Below are 17,290 nucleotides of genomic sequence, written 5' to 3'. Positions count from 1 at the left end.
ATGAGGTCTCTTTAAGTAATATGGAACGATTTCTCGCAGCTTATTATAGATGTGGGTAAATATACCTGCCTTTTAAATTTTAACTTTCCTAACTCAAAACCATTCTGAAATCCATCCTGATATCCCTTATCAAAGCTTCCTTGAAAATTTGAGTCCCTACCATCTGAAAGTCCATCCTTTATGCCTACCTAAAATATTAAAATAACTACTGTTTTTTTTTCAGGGTAGACTTATAAACACTATGTTCTCAATTTCACGAATTTGGAGGACTCTGTCGTTTCCAGTTTGTCTAATACGCAATTTAGTTCGGTTGTATGAAAATTTACTTTTATTTACCTAATATAAATAAATAACACCTTTATCAGAAAAATAATAGTGGGATATATAGTACAACTGGAACTATCATTGCATCAACATAAATAATTCTAGCAATAAGACTTCATTAGTTGAAATAGCATCTACATTATTAATTTATTAAATACATCCAAATTCCTATTAAATTTTTTATAATACCTAAGCGATATTAAATAAATAAAATGGAACTATTATGTTTTAGATAATTGAAAGCAGAAATTTGTTCAGCCCGGAGTTTTTCTTATAGTTTTTACGTAAAGAAAGAATGCTACAATTTTTATAACCCATTAACGCCGAGATTTTTCTTTATTATTTTGATTGTTTTGTAGAAAATAAAGGTAAACGATCTTAGATTGACCTTTTTAATTTTTTTTTGGATTTTGGAAGTTGAAAAAAACGCTGATACCATATGGTATGCATCGGCGTTGAAGACTTTTTTATTGCAAAAAATTTTGAACTGCATAATACAAATAAAATATGTCAAAATAAATTTATTTAGTGTGATAAGTGGCAAAACAATTGACACACAAGCCGACATTACACTTTCGGTACATTGTTCTACCGAATGATTTGCATCCTACCCCAGCACATCTTCGCCGGTTACATGAAACCACAAAATGATCAATCCTATTAAATCGGATATCTGTATGTACATTCTTTGAGAAAGAGCTTCTTATAACAACCTTGGCAATTGTTTTGTACCTGGTCAAATATACTTGGACGATTTCTCTTCTAAAATTAAGTGCTGATATCTTTTCATTTGTGCATCTAAAGTACCAGGCATTAAGCAGTGCTACGTCTATCAGCCAAGTAAAAATTGGCCAATACCATTTCTTACCACGAACTCCAATTCGGTACGTAGCAATACCCTGATCCATAAGATCGGTACCACCCATATTATGGTTGTAGGCAGCGATACAGTGAGGACGAGAAATCATGATGTGCCTTTTTTCTTTTTGGCAGTATTTTTTTACTGCTCCTTCGGGCTGAACACCGGCACTCGTTGATGCTATAGTAACGACAGCTTTATCCATCCATCGTACAAATAGAACACCGTCGTTTCTCTCAATAATCTGTTCATAAAAACTCCTATTATTTTTTTGAAAATCTTGTTTTTTGGTCAACGGATATGGTTTTGGAATTCGGTTTTCTCGAATCGTTCCAATTGCGCCATAACCTAAATTTTGAAGAAAAGCTAATAAATTTACACCCGTGAACAGATTATTAATGTGAATTATATATGGCAAGTTGTGGTAATTCTTTCAACATCAAAATCATGGGCGCTGCACATTTACCAACTAATTTGCTGATGTCCGCTTGTTCTCGAGGATCATTGCCTTGATAAAGATCAAAATCAACCAGATATCCATCTTTAGTATTTAGAGCCCATACTTTGTAACCAAAGCGGATAGGTTTACCACGGATGAATTGCTTACATCCGTGGCGCCCATAATATTTGATCATTGATTCATCGTAAGATATTTTTGTGTAGGTTGAAAATTGGACAAAATTTTTTCTCTCAATACCGTATGTATAACCGTTTCGAAGGTAGGGGATTGTATCCAGTAAGAATTAAAATTCCAGTAAAACAGCGGATTTCGTTTGATGTTATTTCTGGATCAGGTTCATTTTAAAAATGGGCATAAAGTTGGGTTTGTTCAGCAAGGTATTGGTAAATGTTTTCATCAAAAAATAACTCAAAGAGATTAACAGGTGACATGTCTTTGTACTTAGAATAGTCCGGTTCCGGAAATTGTCTGGGCATTGGTTGAATATCACCAGGTATCCATTTTGCAACTTCTTTTGTTAAAAGTCGATTTGCAATCCACTCCGTTTTGGGATTTGATTCAATTAATTTTGAAGGTATTATTGGCTCCCGCACATGGTCAGCGCCCTAGAAAAATATTGAATATTATAAAAAATATCATAATATTTAAAAAAAATGCTTACGTTATCATCAGATTCATTACAGCTACTCGATTCTCCAACCCTGTCATTATTTACTAACTTTATTTCGGCTGGAGCGCACAATTGACGGCCTAGAAAATTGAAATAAGGAGAAACAGAATTGAGAGTGATTGTAGTTTTACCATTCAGGATGCATATCAATCCTCCTTCCTCCTCATCCGCGGAATCCTCATCTGAGTCTACGTTGGGGTCAGGAGGTTCCACAAATATTTCATCAACATTTTGTAGCAGTTCGTCATCTTCTTCAAGCATATCCAATGCTTGAGAAAGCGAAAAACCCCTTCTAAAACATTAAAAAAACATAAAAATAAAAAGCCTAAAACATGACACTGCTAGGTCCACAAACGCCTACGGATACTATATGGTATCAGTGACTTTTCACCTATAATAGTGACGTCATGTGAGTTTCAAGAAGGTTTATTTACATTCAAGGGTATTTGGTCACTTATATTTCAATAAATAATGACAATAAATTCATTGAAAATTACACAGAATTAACTAAAAAGATACTTACGCCCATCAGGGTTCCATGATTTACGTGCAGCACCAATACGCGTAACTTTAAACTTATCTACCGCCAAAAAAACTTCACAAAACGAACAGCCGCCCACAATAGTTGAAAGTCAACTATCAAGTCATCACTAATCCGCCAGGCGCACGACATCGACCTTGACTACAATGTGCTGGAGAGGAGACACATGTTTTGTGATACCATACGGTAGCCGTAGGCGCTAATGGGTACACTGAAAGAGTTATAGGCCGGCCGTTACAGCCATATAGGTGAGACTTGGCGGGGCATAGTATGGCGACAGTGCGATTATGAATTTCATAGCGAACAATTAATTTTTCATTTAGATATAGGGAAGTAGAGGATCTTATCAAGTTTGTAAGAAAAACTACAAGATGTAGACGGACTGTATTTTGCACTCTAAGACATGGTCATATTTTGCTAAATTTTAAAATGTATCAACAACAAACAGTTTGAACATACTTTTTGACAACAAATCAAGACAGGGAGAGTATAATATATTACAATAATTTAAAACAGGTAAAATCAATACTTGACACATTTTTTCTCAGTCTAAGAAATTGCAATTCGCGAGCCTATGAGTTGGGCCTAAGCGGGTGACAAAATGGCGGACGTGCTGGTTTATGAATACTGAATAGTCTAACTGTAGACACGCCCATTAAAAAAATATGTTTTTAAGCATTTTAGGCCTTCATACCTTCGTCATATCCCTTTTAACCTTGTTCCAGTCTGGATCCATTTCTTCTTCATCAGAATTATAGAAATTCATGTTAAAAATTATGTGAAAACGGCCACACCGAAATAAGAACAACAACGAACGCCACTGTCCACAACAACATTACTGTGACAGTTTGCGACCGTGCGACGTATGACAGTATCGACATGGCCTAGGTAATAGAGGAAACTCCGAAATTCTAAAATCGCTCCTGGTTATTGAAGCCACTATTTCTTTTGTTGGTGACAACAAATAATTACTTTTTATAGTGAAAAATCAAAATAAATTTACCTTTTTTTTTGCTATAATTAAGACGTTTAATTTTATATTTTAATTTTTTTTAATAATGAAATTATAGATTAAAAAAAAACAAAAAATCACATCAAGTTTCATTAACAATTTTAATTTATTATATTTAAATATTAATTTACTGTTATATAAGTTAAGCTTGGTTTGGACTCCAATTACCCCCAATGTAAATGTAGAACTTAGGATCATTTATTCAGTTTTAAAAAATTATGTGGTTGGTAGTATTGTCGTAACTTGTCAATGATTTGTTTAGAGCTCATTTAAGATTCTAACCTTAAAATTGTCCCCATAAACATAAATCAAAAATGGGCACCAAGAATGGCGAAAAAGACGAAAACTCAAGAAATTCTACAAAATCAAAACCAACTTTCGGTAGCGCCGCCCTGCTACTCACCTTGGGAGCTCTTTTGCGGTTTATTATAATGATTTCTAAGTACCAGATCATCATTTCAAACCACATAGAGGTGTCCACACCTTTAAGCTCTTGGAAGAGAGTTTTAGAAGGCATTTTCCTATTTTCTAAAGGAGTGAACCCCTATGAAGGAGACTTATTACATGAAACGCCGTTGGCCATACATATCTACAAATATATACTTGAAAATGTATTCAGAAATGTTCATCTAATGTTTATTGCTTATGATCTTGGAACTGGACTGTTGCTTTACTTTTCTGCCCTAAAATATGTCAAGGACCTGGTAGATGAGCACAGGAATAAAGACAAATTCAGCAAAGATATGTGGGAACATCTGCCAAATGAAGATTTCATGCGAAGGTTGCCAGTTTATGTACTAATGGCTTTTTTGTTTAATCCCTACAGCATACTTGGTTGTGTTGGACATTCTACTGTAGGCATACACAATTTCTTTCTGTCTCTATTTATTTTTGGAATGGTTTATGGAAGTGCAATAGTGAGCAGTGCAGCACTGGCTCTTTGTGCCAGTATATCCTTTTATCCAGTTATTTTAATACTGCCTTTAGCAATCTATTTTGTAAAGATTCATGGTTGTTATAAACAATCTGCATTATCTGTAGTTTGCTTTCTGATATCTTTGTTGTTAATAACTATGTATAATAGTAACTTTGGTAAAGACTTTACCTTTGTAAGGAATGTGTATGGGTGCATACTAACAGTACCTGACCTTCAACCAAATATAGGACTCTTTTGGTACTTTTTCACTGAAATGTTTGATCATTTCAGGGATCTTTTTATCTACTCATTCCAAATAAATGCAACAATTCTTTATTTAGTGCCACTTTCAGTCAGATTTAGAAACACTCCATTTATCCTCACATTTGCTTTGCTATTTTTAATAACTATATTTAAATCATACCCCTGTCTAAGCGACTTAGGCTTTGTCCTAAGCTTATTGCCAAATTTTTTACATTTATTCCCATTTTGTCAGCAAGGATTTATTATAGGAGTAATGCTTTTAATGACAACTTGTTTGGCTCCAGTATTATGGCATTTATGGATCTACAGTGCCTCTGCAAATGCCAATTTCTATTTTGGGGTGACCCTTGCACATGCAATAGCTCAAATATTTTTGGTGACAGATGTATTATTTACTCAGACAAAATGGGAGTACTTGTTAAAACATGGAAAAGATACTAAAATTGATGGAGAAAATGGTATTTTAACCTTAGAGTAAAGTAGGCTAGTCAGAAATGAGGACTGTTAGGAATAAGGATTGTTGTATTTTTTTGTAATATATTGCTTTTTTATTAAAAAAATATGTGTGTATACTTGTTTACTATGCTACCCAAATAAATTTAAATGGAAGTGATACTCTTGTAACAAATTTAAGTAAATACAATTTGATGATGTGTGGTGCTAATTTTATTGAAAAATGGGAAAAAGAAGCTGTAGGGTATCTTAAATTTAACTGAAGGCTTGTGAGAGGTTTTTAATAACTGCAAATCTTTATTAATTACCCTGTTTGGTATTATTTCACTGTAACTTTATTTAACAAAATGAGAAGATGAATAAACAATTTTGAATAAAATTGCTTCCTGGACCATTACCAGTAATCAAATTTACTATACCGGGTGGTGCGTCGCCGAGCGGAACATAGGAAATCCCATGTAAATTTTAAGGGGTTCAATTATTAGCTTTCCTGTACATTTTACAGAAAAAATGTAAGATAACTTTTTGAAGAGAACAATCTGGCAAACCCTCGTGCAAAGTTTCAAAAAATTTTAATAAGCGAATTTTGGATTATTCAATTAAATGTAATTGCAAAATTACCAAATTTTCGGTTCAGGTAAAACCAAACGGGCACCAGTGAAAATTATTGTCACTGACGTGAGGAAAAGTGTGAATAAATCAGTGACAGTCGATATTTGAAAACAAGTATGAATTATTCAATCGACGAAAAAATAGACATAATTAAGTTTTGAATTTTTCTGAACGATTTACCAAACTGCATAAAGCATGCTAGATGTCTCGTGTTTGCTGATGATTTTAAATTATTTATGCACATAACATCTCTTATTGATTGTCTTGATCTGCAAATTGATTTGAACTTGGTGGCCCAGTGGTTCAGAGAAAATAAAATGTCATTAAACATAGATAAATGTCAAATTCTAACCTTCACAAGAAAAATGCAATTTATAAATTTTGATTACAAAATTGATAATTTATCGTTAACTAGGAAAAGTAAATTTAGGGATCTTGGAGTCTGTTTTCAAACAAATCTCAAATTTAAGCAACACTATGAAACTATTGTAAACAAAGCATATAAGCTTCTTGGTTTTGTAATAAGAAATACAAAACATTTTAAAGAAATAAAATCAATAATAATTCTGTACAACTCACTGGTCAGACCGATCTTGGAGTATGCCTCAGTTATCTGGACACCTAAAGCAATGGTGCATATTAATATGATTGAAAGGGTCCAAAAAAGATTTTTAAGATACCTGTACTTAAGAACACATAATGCATATCCTTATATGATCTCCTATAATAGTATGCTAATTGAATTTAAAATGGTACGATTGAGTGTTAGGCGTAATATGAATGATGTCTTATTTATTTACTACATAACTAACAACTTAAAATATAAGAACTGTTCTATAATTAATCATCTATCATTTACTGTTCCTAAAATCAATTTGAGAATAAGAAATAACAATCTTTTCCAGTGTTCATCCTCAAGTTGTTCGCCATTTAATAGAATGATGCAAGAATGTCATAATTATAAGTATAACATAAGTAGGTGTATTTTATTAAATGTTATTAGTTTTAGTGTAGGTTTAGTTTCATCATTATTATTGGTTTTCCTTTTTCTTTCTGCAAGCCGGTAAGCACTCCCACATATAATTACATTTCAAATGTGTTTGTAAGAGTATAAATAAATAAATAAATAAATAAGTGGCATTATGCGGGAAACAGTTTTAGAGCAGTATCTGAAATGTTTTCAGATACTACATCAACCATAAACATTTCTTGTATTCGTCTGTACGTCAGATTTGACAAAGCCTTATAACAAATTGTTTGCTGGTGTCTGGTTTTACCTGAACCGAAAATTTGGTAATGTTGCAATTACATTTAATTGAATAATTCATGATTCTCTTATTAAAATTTTTTGAAACTTTGCACAAGGGTTTGCCAGATTGGTCTCTTCAAAAAGTTATCTTACATTTTTTCTGTAAAATATACAGGGAAGCCAATAATTGACCCCCTTAAAATTTACATGGGATTTCCTATGTTCCGCTCGGTGACGCACCACCCGGTATAACTTTTTCAAAGGAAAGTCAAATTTTAATTTTGTAGTAGTCTTCAATTTTTTGTAGTAGGTTCAAGTTGGGATTTTGTTTAAATGAAACAGTTTTCAAAATACAGGGTGTCACAGATTTATTTTTTCTGCATAATGCCGATTTCTGAACGAAAATTGGTGCCTGGGGATTTTTTGACATGAGAAATTTGAATTTGTCCCTAATTGAGCTCCTACTTGTAAAGGGCGATATATCTACGTAATTTTATGACTTTCAAAGGCTTACGACTTTATCACTTTGTGTTATATTTTTGGTCCAAAAAATTTCTTAATTATTTTTACGCGAAAAAACTACTATTAGTTGTCTCTAGAAGCAACCGTTTTTAAAATATTTGAAGTGAAACAATTTCAATAAGGAAAAAAAGATCAAGTAGGCTAAACAATGCTTTTGTTTGTATTGTCATAAAAAACATTCAAATATATACAATTTTGGCGTACAGTTAAGTAGGAGCTGGTATATTGACTAACTGAGCGAGTATGCTTTAAGTATGCAATTGCATTCACCATACAGATTTGCAAATTACACACAGACTCTACAAATAAGAGCTAAATTAAGGACAAATCCAGATTTCTCAGGTCGAAAACCTACCAGGAACTAGTTTTCATTCAAAGATCGGCATTATGTAGGAAGTTATGCAGAAAAAATAAAAATAAATCTTTGACTCCCTGCATCTTGAAAAACTAAGCATTTTAGACCACACATGCATAGGAACTTTTTACCTTAAAAAATCACCATGTAAAATATCGGACACTTATTAAATAACACCCCGTATATAAATGTGAATGTCTGTTCGGAGTGTCAGCGTCACACATAAACTGTGCTACGGAATAATTCGAAAATGACGAATTTATTTTAAATTTGCCACAATATAGATTCTGTTGACCACAAATCTCTAGATAATTGTGTTCCATGCTTACTGTTATGCAAATCAATTACCCCAAATAATACAAAAAACACATTTATAACAAAATATTTACTTTTATTATAAAAAAAAGAAACATAAAATAGCTTTTAACCAATTACTTGATACATAGAAACAAAACTAAGTGTGACCAAAACAAAAACAAACAAATGATAGTCGGTATGATAAATTAAAAGGCAAAATTAAGTTATAAAGGAAAACCAAACGGTGAACATTGATATTTAATTCACTAAGATTATTCAATTAGCTTCTTGGCTTTGAAGTATCGTCGGAGATATAGTACCTGCCAAACTGCTAATCCTAGCAATATACAGATCGAAAATATTGAAAAATACAACACTCGGTTGTTTGTTGATTCTAAAACATCATAAAAATAACATTAAAATGATGCCATATTAGATTATAGATGTAACTCACCATTGGTATCCCTCATTTCTTCTTCTCTTTTCCTCATGAAGGCAAAATCTTGAACAATGGCATTGGAAAGATCTTCCAACCGTTTAAGTTCGACTTCCACTGGTTTTAAATTGGCTGCATCGCCCAACTAGAAGTTAATTAGGGTTGAAGCAATTAACATAAAATACTGATAAATATTGTCGCATTCTTTTTTTTTCTACAATTATATATTTCTTCAGTACATTTGTCCTTATTTGTATTTAGTTTCTTTTGATTATTTTTTTTTCTCATGGCCTGACATGGCCTTAAATATTTTAGTAATGCAAACAACTTGATTTGCCCATTAATATCAGTCGTACAGACTGGTTGATACAGGCATAAAAAGTGATATTCCAAAATTATGAATTATTTAGAGAGCAGATAAAACATTTTGCTTTTAAAGTTGTTAATTGTTTTCCTAGGTTTCTATTATTTAAGTTTTGAGTGTTTTGGTTTTTTATTATTTTTGTTTCAAATCTTAATATAGCCTTATTTTGTCATATCCATTATATATTTCTATATTTATACTACGGGGGTCGGCATAAGTCAGTTAACGCTGTCCTGCGCTATTCAAAAATAGTGCGAACGCGGCAACGGTGCTTGCCTTACCGAATTTGTGCGATTACAGGTGGGGAGTATGGTACTTGTCACTACTTGTTTTTAGTTTACGATTGTGGGTCACCGTATTTCGCCATTTTCAACAAGACGGCGCTCCGCCGCACTTCGGACTTGAAGTTCGCGAATACCTGAATGCCGAGATTGGTATGTGGATAGGAAGAAGAGGAAGAATTGAGTGGCCAGCACGGTCACCCGACCTAACGCCATGTGATTTTTCTCTGTGGGGAGTACTCAAAAACAAAGTGTTCGCCACCCCATTACGTGACATTGAACACTTGAAAATGACAATTCAAGAGGAATTTGATGCACTTCGCAACAACCCAGAATTCTTTGATAAAACCTGCAAAAGCGTAAATAAGCGGTGTCATATCTGCATTGAGGAAGGCGGTCTGCAATTTGAATACAAAATGTAATTTTTAAATCATAATTACTTTTGTATAGAAATAATCAAAGCAATAAACTATTTTTCTGTATCATTTTTTTTTCTTTTTGTTTGGTATGCAAATTGGTTAACTGACTTATGCCGACCTCTGTATTATAATTATGATAGAGGATTTAGGAGACTATATTTTACTATCTACAGTATTGGCCAAAAGTAGATGAACAAACAAAAAATTAAAACAAAACTGGAATTTTAATATTTTTTGTTTGGCATAACAAATTTCTCTCAGTGTAACTAAATATTCGAAAAATTGTTGAAAAATAAACATAAAGCAAATATTTGGTTTTTGCAACGGACAATAAGGTAAGATCACAATTTTTTAGCCTCTTTTGACTGGCCAGAAGTAGATGAACAAAACACATATACTGAGACATTTTCATTTGTGTGTGGCTTTCAGTATCTGTTTAGCCACTAAATAGTTGCTTAGCTTTTCTGACATTATGCCATGCGCTATTAAGTTTTCTGAGGACCTGCAACAGCATCTAATTGAGCTTACCAAAGGAGTCCTGCAATCTGAGATTTCAAGAAAATTTCAAATGGGAAGATCAGCCGTCTATTACATTTTAAAAACATTTCATGACAGAGGAAGTGTGGAAAACTAGTGGAAATGCAGCAGTTTTCAAGAAGACCAGCAAAAAAACTGTAAAGGTTTAAAAAAAAATGGCCAGATTATCGTCTGCCAAGAAATGTAAGGACTGCAATTTGAATCAATGGAAACTAGTGTGTTTTAGTGACAAATATTAATACAATTTGATTTCTTCCGATAGGATTCGTCATGTAAGGCGTCCCCATATACCCGTTTGTTACCGAAATACAACGGATGTACGACAATACTTGCTTTACTATACCGGCCAATAGTAAAGCACAGTGGGAGGTCAGATATGGTCTGGTGATGTTTCTTGGTATAAGATGCCATTATTACATCATTTTCATCATGACATGGATTATAATTGGTAAAAAGGTTTATAGAAGATGAAATGATCCATGTTTTAGAGTGGCCACCTCAATCGCCGGACCTAAACCCAATTGAAAACCTATGAGAAATACTAAATCAACAAATTAGGTCAAAAAAAATTAAAGATGATTTGTTTGGTGCTTTGAATGATGTCTGGGAAAACATAAATCCTGCAATAATCAAAAGACTTCTTGAGTCTATGCCAGGAAGTGATTTGCGACAAGGGTTATTACACAAAGTGTTACTTTAGGTTTTTTTTAAAGATATTTTTAAGAATCTTTTTTTTAATTTGGAACTTAGTAGAATTTCATTTAGTTTTGTTCATCTATTTTTGTCCAAGCAATAATTTTCTAATAAATGTAATCAACAAAAGAAGAAAATAATGCTTGTTTTATTCAGTCAATTGTGTACAAATATCATAGTAGATATTTAAAAAAAAATTGCAATAGCAAAATAATGCTAAAGAACTATTTTTTATTATGTGTATGTAGCTTTTATTATGTATCTACATTTGGCCAATACTGTATATCTAATATGAGTAAACTGATGTGAACTTAATTCCAATATATTTTTTTAAGGGACATGATAACTAATACCTAATAAACTAATAAGGACATTTTAAATTTATGCTATAAGCAATCTTCATCAGTCAAAGAGGACTTAATATAAGAACAACAAAATATAATACAGGAACATAATATACACATTTATTTGATACCACTTGGACTTAAAATGTCCAAATTTTTTTATGGTTTGTTCACACAATTATTATAGAGAAATCCAAAAATAGTTTCTGAACCCTTTAATTTTTTAGTTTAGTATTTCCAAAAAATTTCTAAATTTTGAACATAATTCAGCAAAATGGATTAATGTTAGACACAGTATTATTTAAGTTGAGGAAATTACATTAAAATATAGTGTATTGAGAATAGATCAGCTTGGCTTTCATGGAGTAACATAACACTCCTCATTATAAAATATTAAAAATTAGTACATTAAAAATTGGGCCAAATCATTCAGGTATTAAATGTGGTTCTACTTTTGAAAATTTTTTGGAAATTTGTCATGTCTACATCTATCTGAGGTGAGGCCTCCAGATTGCATGTTTCTTTTATACAAGTGATGTAAAGTACAACAATGCAAAAATTATCTTTCAAGATTTTAAACAAAATTTTCACCCCTTTTAAGAAAAAAATTATTAATGGTGATCAAATCACCATGATCCACTCCACACTAAAAGGGGAACTACTTTACCATTCATAATCTAAATGGCAATTAACTAAATAAACAATAGAGTAAACAGTAAATCTTAATAGATTACAATATGGCAAAACTGTCATGCACATATTATAAATAGAATAAAGAGTTTGAGATAATGGGGTATTAAGAATGTTTTGTTTAAGACTAGAGTAAATAGTTCCATTTTATATATTCATGTAAGTCGTTATCAGAATCAAAGTGATAATAAGCTCAAAAATTAAATGTTAAAATGTAGAACTTCAAAAATAGATTCAATAAGCAGTACTTAACTTGGTTTTTTAAGTTTACCTCTATAGATTTTTTTAAAGGAATAAGGTGCAGGAAAAATATAAAAAAACAATGATAATTCATGTTTTCTTTTTTAAATTTCATTTTCTGTTCATAAGTTTTATAATATGTATAACTTTTACAATGCCAATCTTAGAATCAAAGTTTGACACTACTTTACCCTTCTATTGTAATTGTTACTTTTGGTTTATTATTTGAAAAGTTCATATCATTTTTCTACTTTTCGTAAAAACAAATAATGCCAGAATTCAAAGAAATATCTATGAGGAAGTATATTAAATCTGCTATATTGCAATACTTAAAGCAATCACACATATAACATCAGACAGAAGTTTCCAGCATAATTCATGACTTTTCACATAAACATAGTTAATACAAAGGACCTTAAATACTTACAGTTTCATAATTTTTTGTCTCAACTCCATGCTTCATATTTACAGTTACTAGTTGGGTAATGCCTTTTTGTGCTGAAATGGAAGGAAAAGTTATCCTTTTTAAAATTAACTATTAAGATGGTTTGACTCACTTTGAGGAACATGTGAAATAAAGCATATCTCAAACATATCATAAGTTTCAGTGTTAAAAGAGAATTTTCCCTTGGAGATATCGGGGCGCTGAGATAAAATATGGCCTTTTGAATCAGTCACCTAGAAATTAAAAATTGTAATGCTTTTTTCTTAAACGACCTCAACGGGTTTTTACAATGTAGTCTATTTTCTGGCCGGGCTGTTCTGAGACTTCAAACTCCCCAATAACTGGCACATTGCCCTGCAGCTCCTCTTTTAAGCATTTTCTTGTGTTCGGTTCTAAATTAAAAGATATACAGTTGATGGATAGAACAAGGGAAAGGAGCACTAAGCAGGGTGTCCAGAAGAATATTTCTTTCATGCTTGGACTTTCAAATTTTGCCAAATAGCCACGAAACCGGAAAAAAGTTACATCTACAAAACGAAAACAAGATACGTGAAACAATACGTCATACGCACATTAACGTCATATATGACATTTCCCAGTTTTTATTTGTCAGGGCAAATGACAGGCTAGGTGACGTGTCTTGTCATGAGGAAATTGTATGGCGTCGGCTAAAGGTCGATTCACAAATATAGCAGTCACGAAACAGTGCTGTCGCCGGCACCGTAACGTTATCGTTATATTATTTCCTGACGATATTTTTGGATTTTCACGGCCGTACAAATTATGTATTTTGGATTCAACCATGAATGAGAAAAAACCTATTGAGTTAGACTTCGAGTTTAAGAATGTTATTTGGAGTAAAGTAGCAGCAGAAATGAAAAGCGAATGTGAGTAAAAATATAACTCTAAATCTGGCTACAGAATAAACACGATTCGTTACATATTCTTTCTTTGACCAAACAATTTATATTTTAGTTTACTTTTATTGCACTGACAATAGGATATAATAATGATGAGAACTAAAATTATGTTTTTCTTATATTATTTTCTATGTTTGTTGGATATTTGGTAACTATGGGAGAGATCCAGCATATCAGAATTGAAAAAGTCAGAGAATGTTTCTCGTACGCGAAATGCATCTGTCGTCGCATTTCCTCCTTGCAAATGTAAATTTTGTAATGGGCGATTCTCGCTCCTCAGATCCATTTTAGAACGAACGTAATTATACGTGTGACAGTCGTATTTTTTAATGAAATTGTGCAGCAAGTTCTCAAAATTATGTCATCTTTATAAAGGCTTGAATTCGTCTATTAAAAAGTCTAAATACCAAAAGTGTTTTCGGATGTCCGCCTGGGACCACATAAACGATAGTTGAAATTACGCCTTCGTTCATCAAGATTTATTCCCTGGATATTACCGCACTTTCAAAGGAATATACATTTTTACAGAAAATGCTTCGTTAGCTACATTATTAATTTTTCATTTAATTAATTATCATAAATTTTTATAAATAAGTTTTTAGTATTTTTAATTGAATGTTCATAGGTTTAGTTTTGCTCATAAAATCCTGGCATGCTTTCACCATGCTTCACCCCATTATCTGTAACAGAGGCTAAAATTTGATCTGAATATTCCGTTCTTGAAAAGTATTTAGTAGTTGAGTTGATATATTCAGATGTATGCGACTCAGTTATAATATAGTTCTGTTACACGTAATAATACGTAGCAGACAATATATTTCCTTATCTGCTATAAAATGAATGGTTAGACCCATAAAGCTTTTTATTTGCATATCAGCTGTCCATATACCTGTTGTACAAGATAAGTACCTATTTTATATTTTGTATTATATTTTTACAATTGTCTGAAAGTCTGCTCTTAAAACCTGTCCCCTCTATCGAGTAATCCTTGTAATTCATATTTTGAACTTTCTTGAGAAGGATTCAAATTTTAAATTTTAGCTGCTTCTAAAGACTATATTTTAGTGTATTCGATATTTTCCGATATATAATGTTAAGCATAAATCGATATATTTTCAACATAAAGGGTTTTACAAAATTCGGTGCAATATTTTAAGGGCGTATTGTTGTAGAGTTAAAATAAGATTTTTTTCCCTATAAACACGTGTCCTAAAATGCACCCCCTCAGAGCTACATCGCGCGCAAATTTCTTGAAGAAAATCGATTATTTGGAACACTGACTGAAATCTTTTGAAAATTTGCAAGTCTGCATTGTTTTAGATCCTCTTGACATTTTCCGTCCCAAAGTGGTGTAAACCCAATTTTACGGGAGGATTCAGGGCGGCTTACTTTTTTTTTATTTTTTTCGGTAAAATTAATTTGATTTGACAGAAATTAAATTAGTTTCTTTAAACAGATTGTTTTTTGATGTAAAAAATTAAATTTTTTTCATGGCTTACTAGATGGTGTTGCTAGCTTTTTAAATTTCTTATAGGAAACATAATATACAAGCCATTAGAAGGGTAAGCTCTTCTGAATCCTCCCCTAAAATTGGATTTACACCATGTTTGGGGCGGAAAATGAAAAGAGCACCGAAAAAACAGGGACTTGCAAATTTTCTGAAGAATTGACGCATAATTGTAGGTACGGTTGCAAATAATTGATTTTCTTCATAAGAAACTTGCGCGGGCTGTAGCTTCGAGAAGAGGCATTTTAGAATACATGTTTATAGGAAAAAAAGTCTTATAATGCTAAAAAAAAACTCCAATAATGCGCTCTTAAAATATTTGCACCGAATTTTGTAACACCCTGTATATTAACCATCGATATATCGTTACCATCACTGGGCCTCAAATATATTCAATGTTAGAATTTTATCTAAGTTTATAATTATACATTTAAATACTTAGTACATCATCTATCTACCTCCACCCATTTTTTTGCGGAACTCGTTAGACAAGCATTCGAAAACTTGAAAAATGTGGAGTCGAAGCCTAACGGCTTTTCTAAAAAACTCAAAATTTTTGGATTTCATTTATCTCGGAAATGGTAGCTTTTTGCAAAAATTTGCAAGGACAATTTTTTTAAGGCATAATTGACAATGACCTTCCATCTCAATGTTGAGCATTGGTTTTCAACAACCAGCAACTGAAACAAAATGTGCTAATAATACTGATGGATTAACGGCAGAATCATCGCCAGAATCCAGTGAAACAGAAACACTTTCTAATCAACCACCAAAAAAGAAGCTATGAAGCATGACTTTGACTTTGCCAAAGTCAAAACTAGTTTAATTTATAACTAAAAACTAATGTTGGATATAAAGCCTTAAATCTTAATTTCTAAGTTACTAATATACATAACACATTCACTATTCTTTTACTTTTAAGTTGCATATAAAATAAAATAGAGGGTAAAATAAATTTAAACTAATGGACATATATACATTTAACCAAATAGCAGAAAAAACATTGGAACAAAATAATAAAAAAATGAATCATACATGCATGCAAACCTATTAGCTAACTGAGAAAATCGTTTCTTCGACACTGTGCGAAGCAATTTTTTCGAAATTGCTTCGCACAGTGTCGTTTTTTTAATGAAAGCTTTCAAATTTGAACGAATCACCGTGAATGGACAGGCCCAGGAACTTTGCAGTACATGAATGGAATAATATTTTTATTGTTCAAAGATATGTCACCTAAGTCGCACTTGTCAGTCTTGTCGCACTTGTCTTGTGATATGTCGAAAGCTTTCGACATTTATCACCTGTACTGATCCCGAGATACAGCTCCCGAAGAAAGCCAAACATAGCATCACTTGTGTTTCTAGATTTTAGAAATCCAAACTGATGCAGATCAAGCAGTTTATGCTTGTTGATAAATGAAACGACCCTCACCTTAACCAGCATCTACATAATCTTTCCTAGCACAGGAAGCAATGGTATAGAACGAAAATTGCAAGGTGCATTCAGCTTTCTTGTGAATTATGTCAGTCCTACATAATATGTTAGCCCTTTTAAGACAAGGCCAATTGTAAAATACTAATTCACTGCATGAGCTAAACAAACTAGAGCTGGTGTAGGTAGAGTTTTAATGACACTTAATGGCAACCTGTCCCATCCCGAGAAAGTTCTTTTTTCTCTCTAAATATGGATTTTAGTTTTCCAGCATCAGTGGGTAAAAACAAAAAAGTTAGGTTATTGGAGAGGTTAGATGCCATGGAGCAGTAAGATGCATTTAGATCGTCAGCTTCTAAGACATTAGGTATAGCAATTGCCCTTACCTTGTAGAGAATTGACAATTTTCCATGTTTCTTTTAGTTTATTTTACTAGAGGCATTTTCAAT

General features: G+C 32.3%; 3 protein-coding genes across 3 annotated transcripts; 1 reads left to right on the top strand and 2 right to left on the bottom strand.

The window, feature by feature from the left end:
• Positions 1-244: 244 nt before the first annotated feature.
• LOC126735598 (piggyBac transposable element-derived protein 2-like) lies at positions 245-2,746 on the bottom strand. Its single transcript, XM_050439642.1, has 3 exons — positions 2,445-2,746; positions 2,305-2,393; positions 245-2,248 (listed from the first exon to the last, which is right to left on the bottom strand). The coding sequence occupies exons 1-3, from the start codon at positions 2,572-2,574 to the stop codon at positions 1,985-1,987; spliced, it is 483 nt and encodes a 160-aa protein (XP_050295599.1). The 5' UTR covers positions 2,575-2,746; the 3' UTR covers positions 245-1,984.
• Positions 2,747-4,130: 1,384 nt separating this feature from the next.
• On the top strand, positions 4,131-5,703 carry LOC126735098 (phosphatidylinositol glycan anchor biosynthesis class U protein). The gene has a single exon (XM_050438998.1). The coding sequence runs from the start codon at positions 4,181-4,183 to the stop codon at positions 5,522-5,524; it is 1,344 nt and encodes a 447-aa protein (XP_050294955.1). The 5' UTR covers positions 4,131-4,180; the 3' UTR covers positions 5,525-5,703.
• Positions 5,704-8,607: 2,904 nt separating this feature from the next.
• Positions 8,608-13,567, bottom strand: LOC126735466 (transmembrane emp24 domain-containing protein bai). The gene is made up of 5 exons (XM_050439456.1): positions 13,272-13,567; positions 13,096-13,216; positions 12,966-13,036; positions 8,989-9,115; positions 8,608-8,928 (listed from the first exon to the last, which is right to left on the bottom strand). Exons 1-5 carry the CDS (start codon positions 13,455-13,457, stop codon positions 8,807-8,809), a joined length of 627 nt encoding a protein of 208 aa, XP_050295413.1. The 5' UTR covers positions 13,458-13,567; the 3' UTR covers positions 8,608-8,806.
• Between the last annotated feature and the right edge of the window lie 3,723 nt (positions 13,568-17,290).

The sequence above is a fragment of the Anthonomus grandis genome, chromosome 4, assembly GCF_022605725.1.
Source record: "Anthonomus grandis grandis chromosome 4, icAntGran1.3, whole genome shotgun sequence".
NCBI lineage: Eukaryota > Metazoa > Arthropoda > Insecta > Coleoptera > Curculionidae > Anthonomus > Anthonomus grandis.
This window is presented reverse-complemented; position numbering and strand designations above follow the sequence as displayed.

What these genes read in the sequence shown, in the direction of transcription:
- LOC126735466 (XM_050439456.1), bottom strand. Translation starts at nt 13,457, where the DNA reads ATGAAAGAAATATTCTTCTGGACACCCTGCTTAGTGCTCCTTTCCCTT. An exon ending in AGACAAAAAATTATGAAACT is followed by an intron (nt 9,116 to 12,965) that starts GTAAGTATTTAA and finishes ATTAACTTCTAG; the next exon opens with TTGGGCGATGCAGCCAATTT. An exon ending in AGAAATGAGGGATACCAATG is followed by an intron (nt 8,929 to 8,988) that starts GTGAGTTACATC and finishes ATGATGTTTTAG; the next exon opens with AATCAACAAACAACCGAGTG.
- LOC126735598 (XM_050439642.1), bottom strand. Translation starts at nt 2,574, where the DNA reads ATGCTTGAAGAAGATGACGAACTGCTACAAAATGTTGATGAAATATTT. An exon ending in ATTGATATGCATCCTGAATG is followed by an intron (nt 2,394 to 2,444) that starts GTAAAACTACAA and finishes TCAATTTTCTAG; the next exon opens with GCCGTCAATTGTGCGCTCCA. An exon ending in GTAATGAATCTGATGATAAC is followed by an intron (nt 2,249 to 2,304) that starts GTAAGCATTTTT and finishes ATATTTTTCTAG; the next exon opens with GGCGCTGACCATGTGCGGGA.
- LOC126735098 (XM_050438998.1), top strand. Translation starts at nt 4,181, where the DNA reads ATGGGCACCAAGAATGGCGAAAAAGACGAAAACTCAAGAAATTCTACA.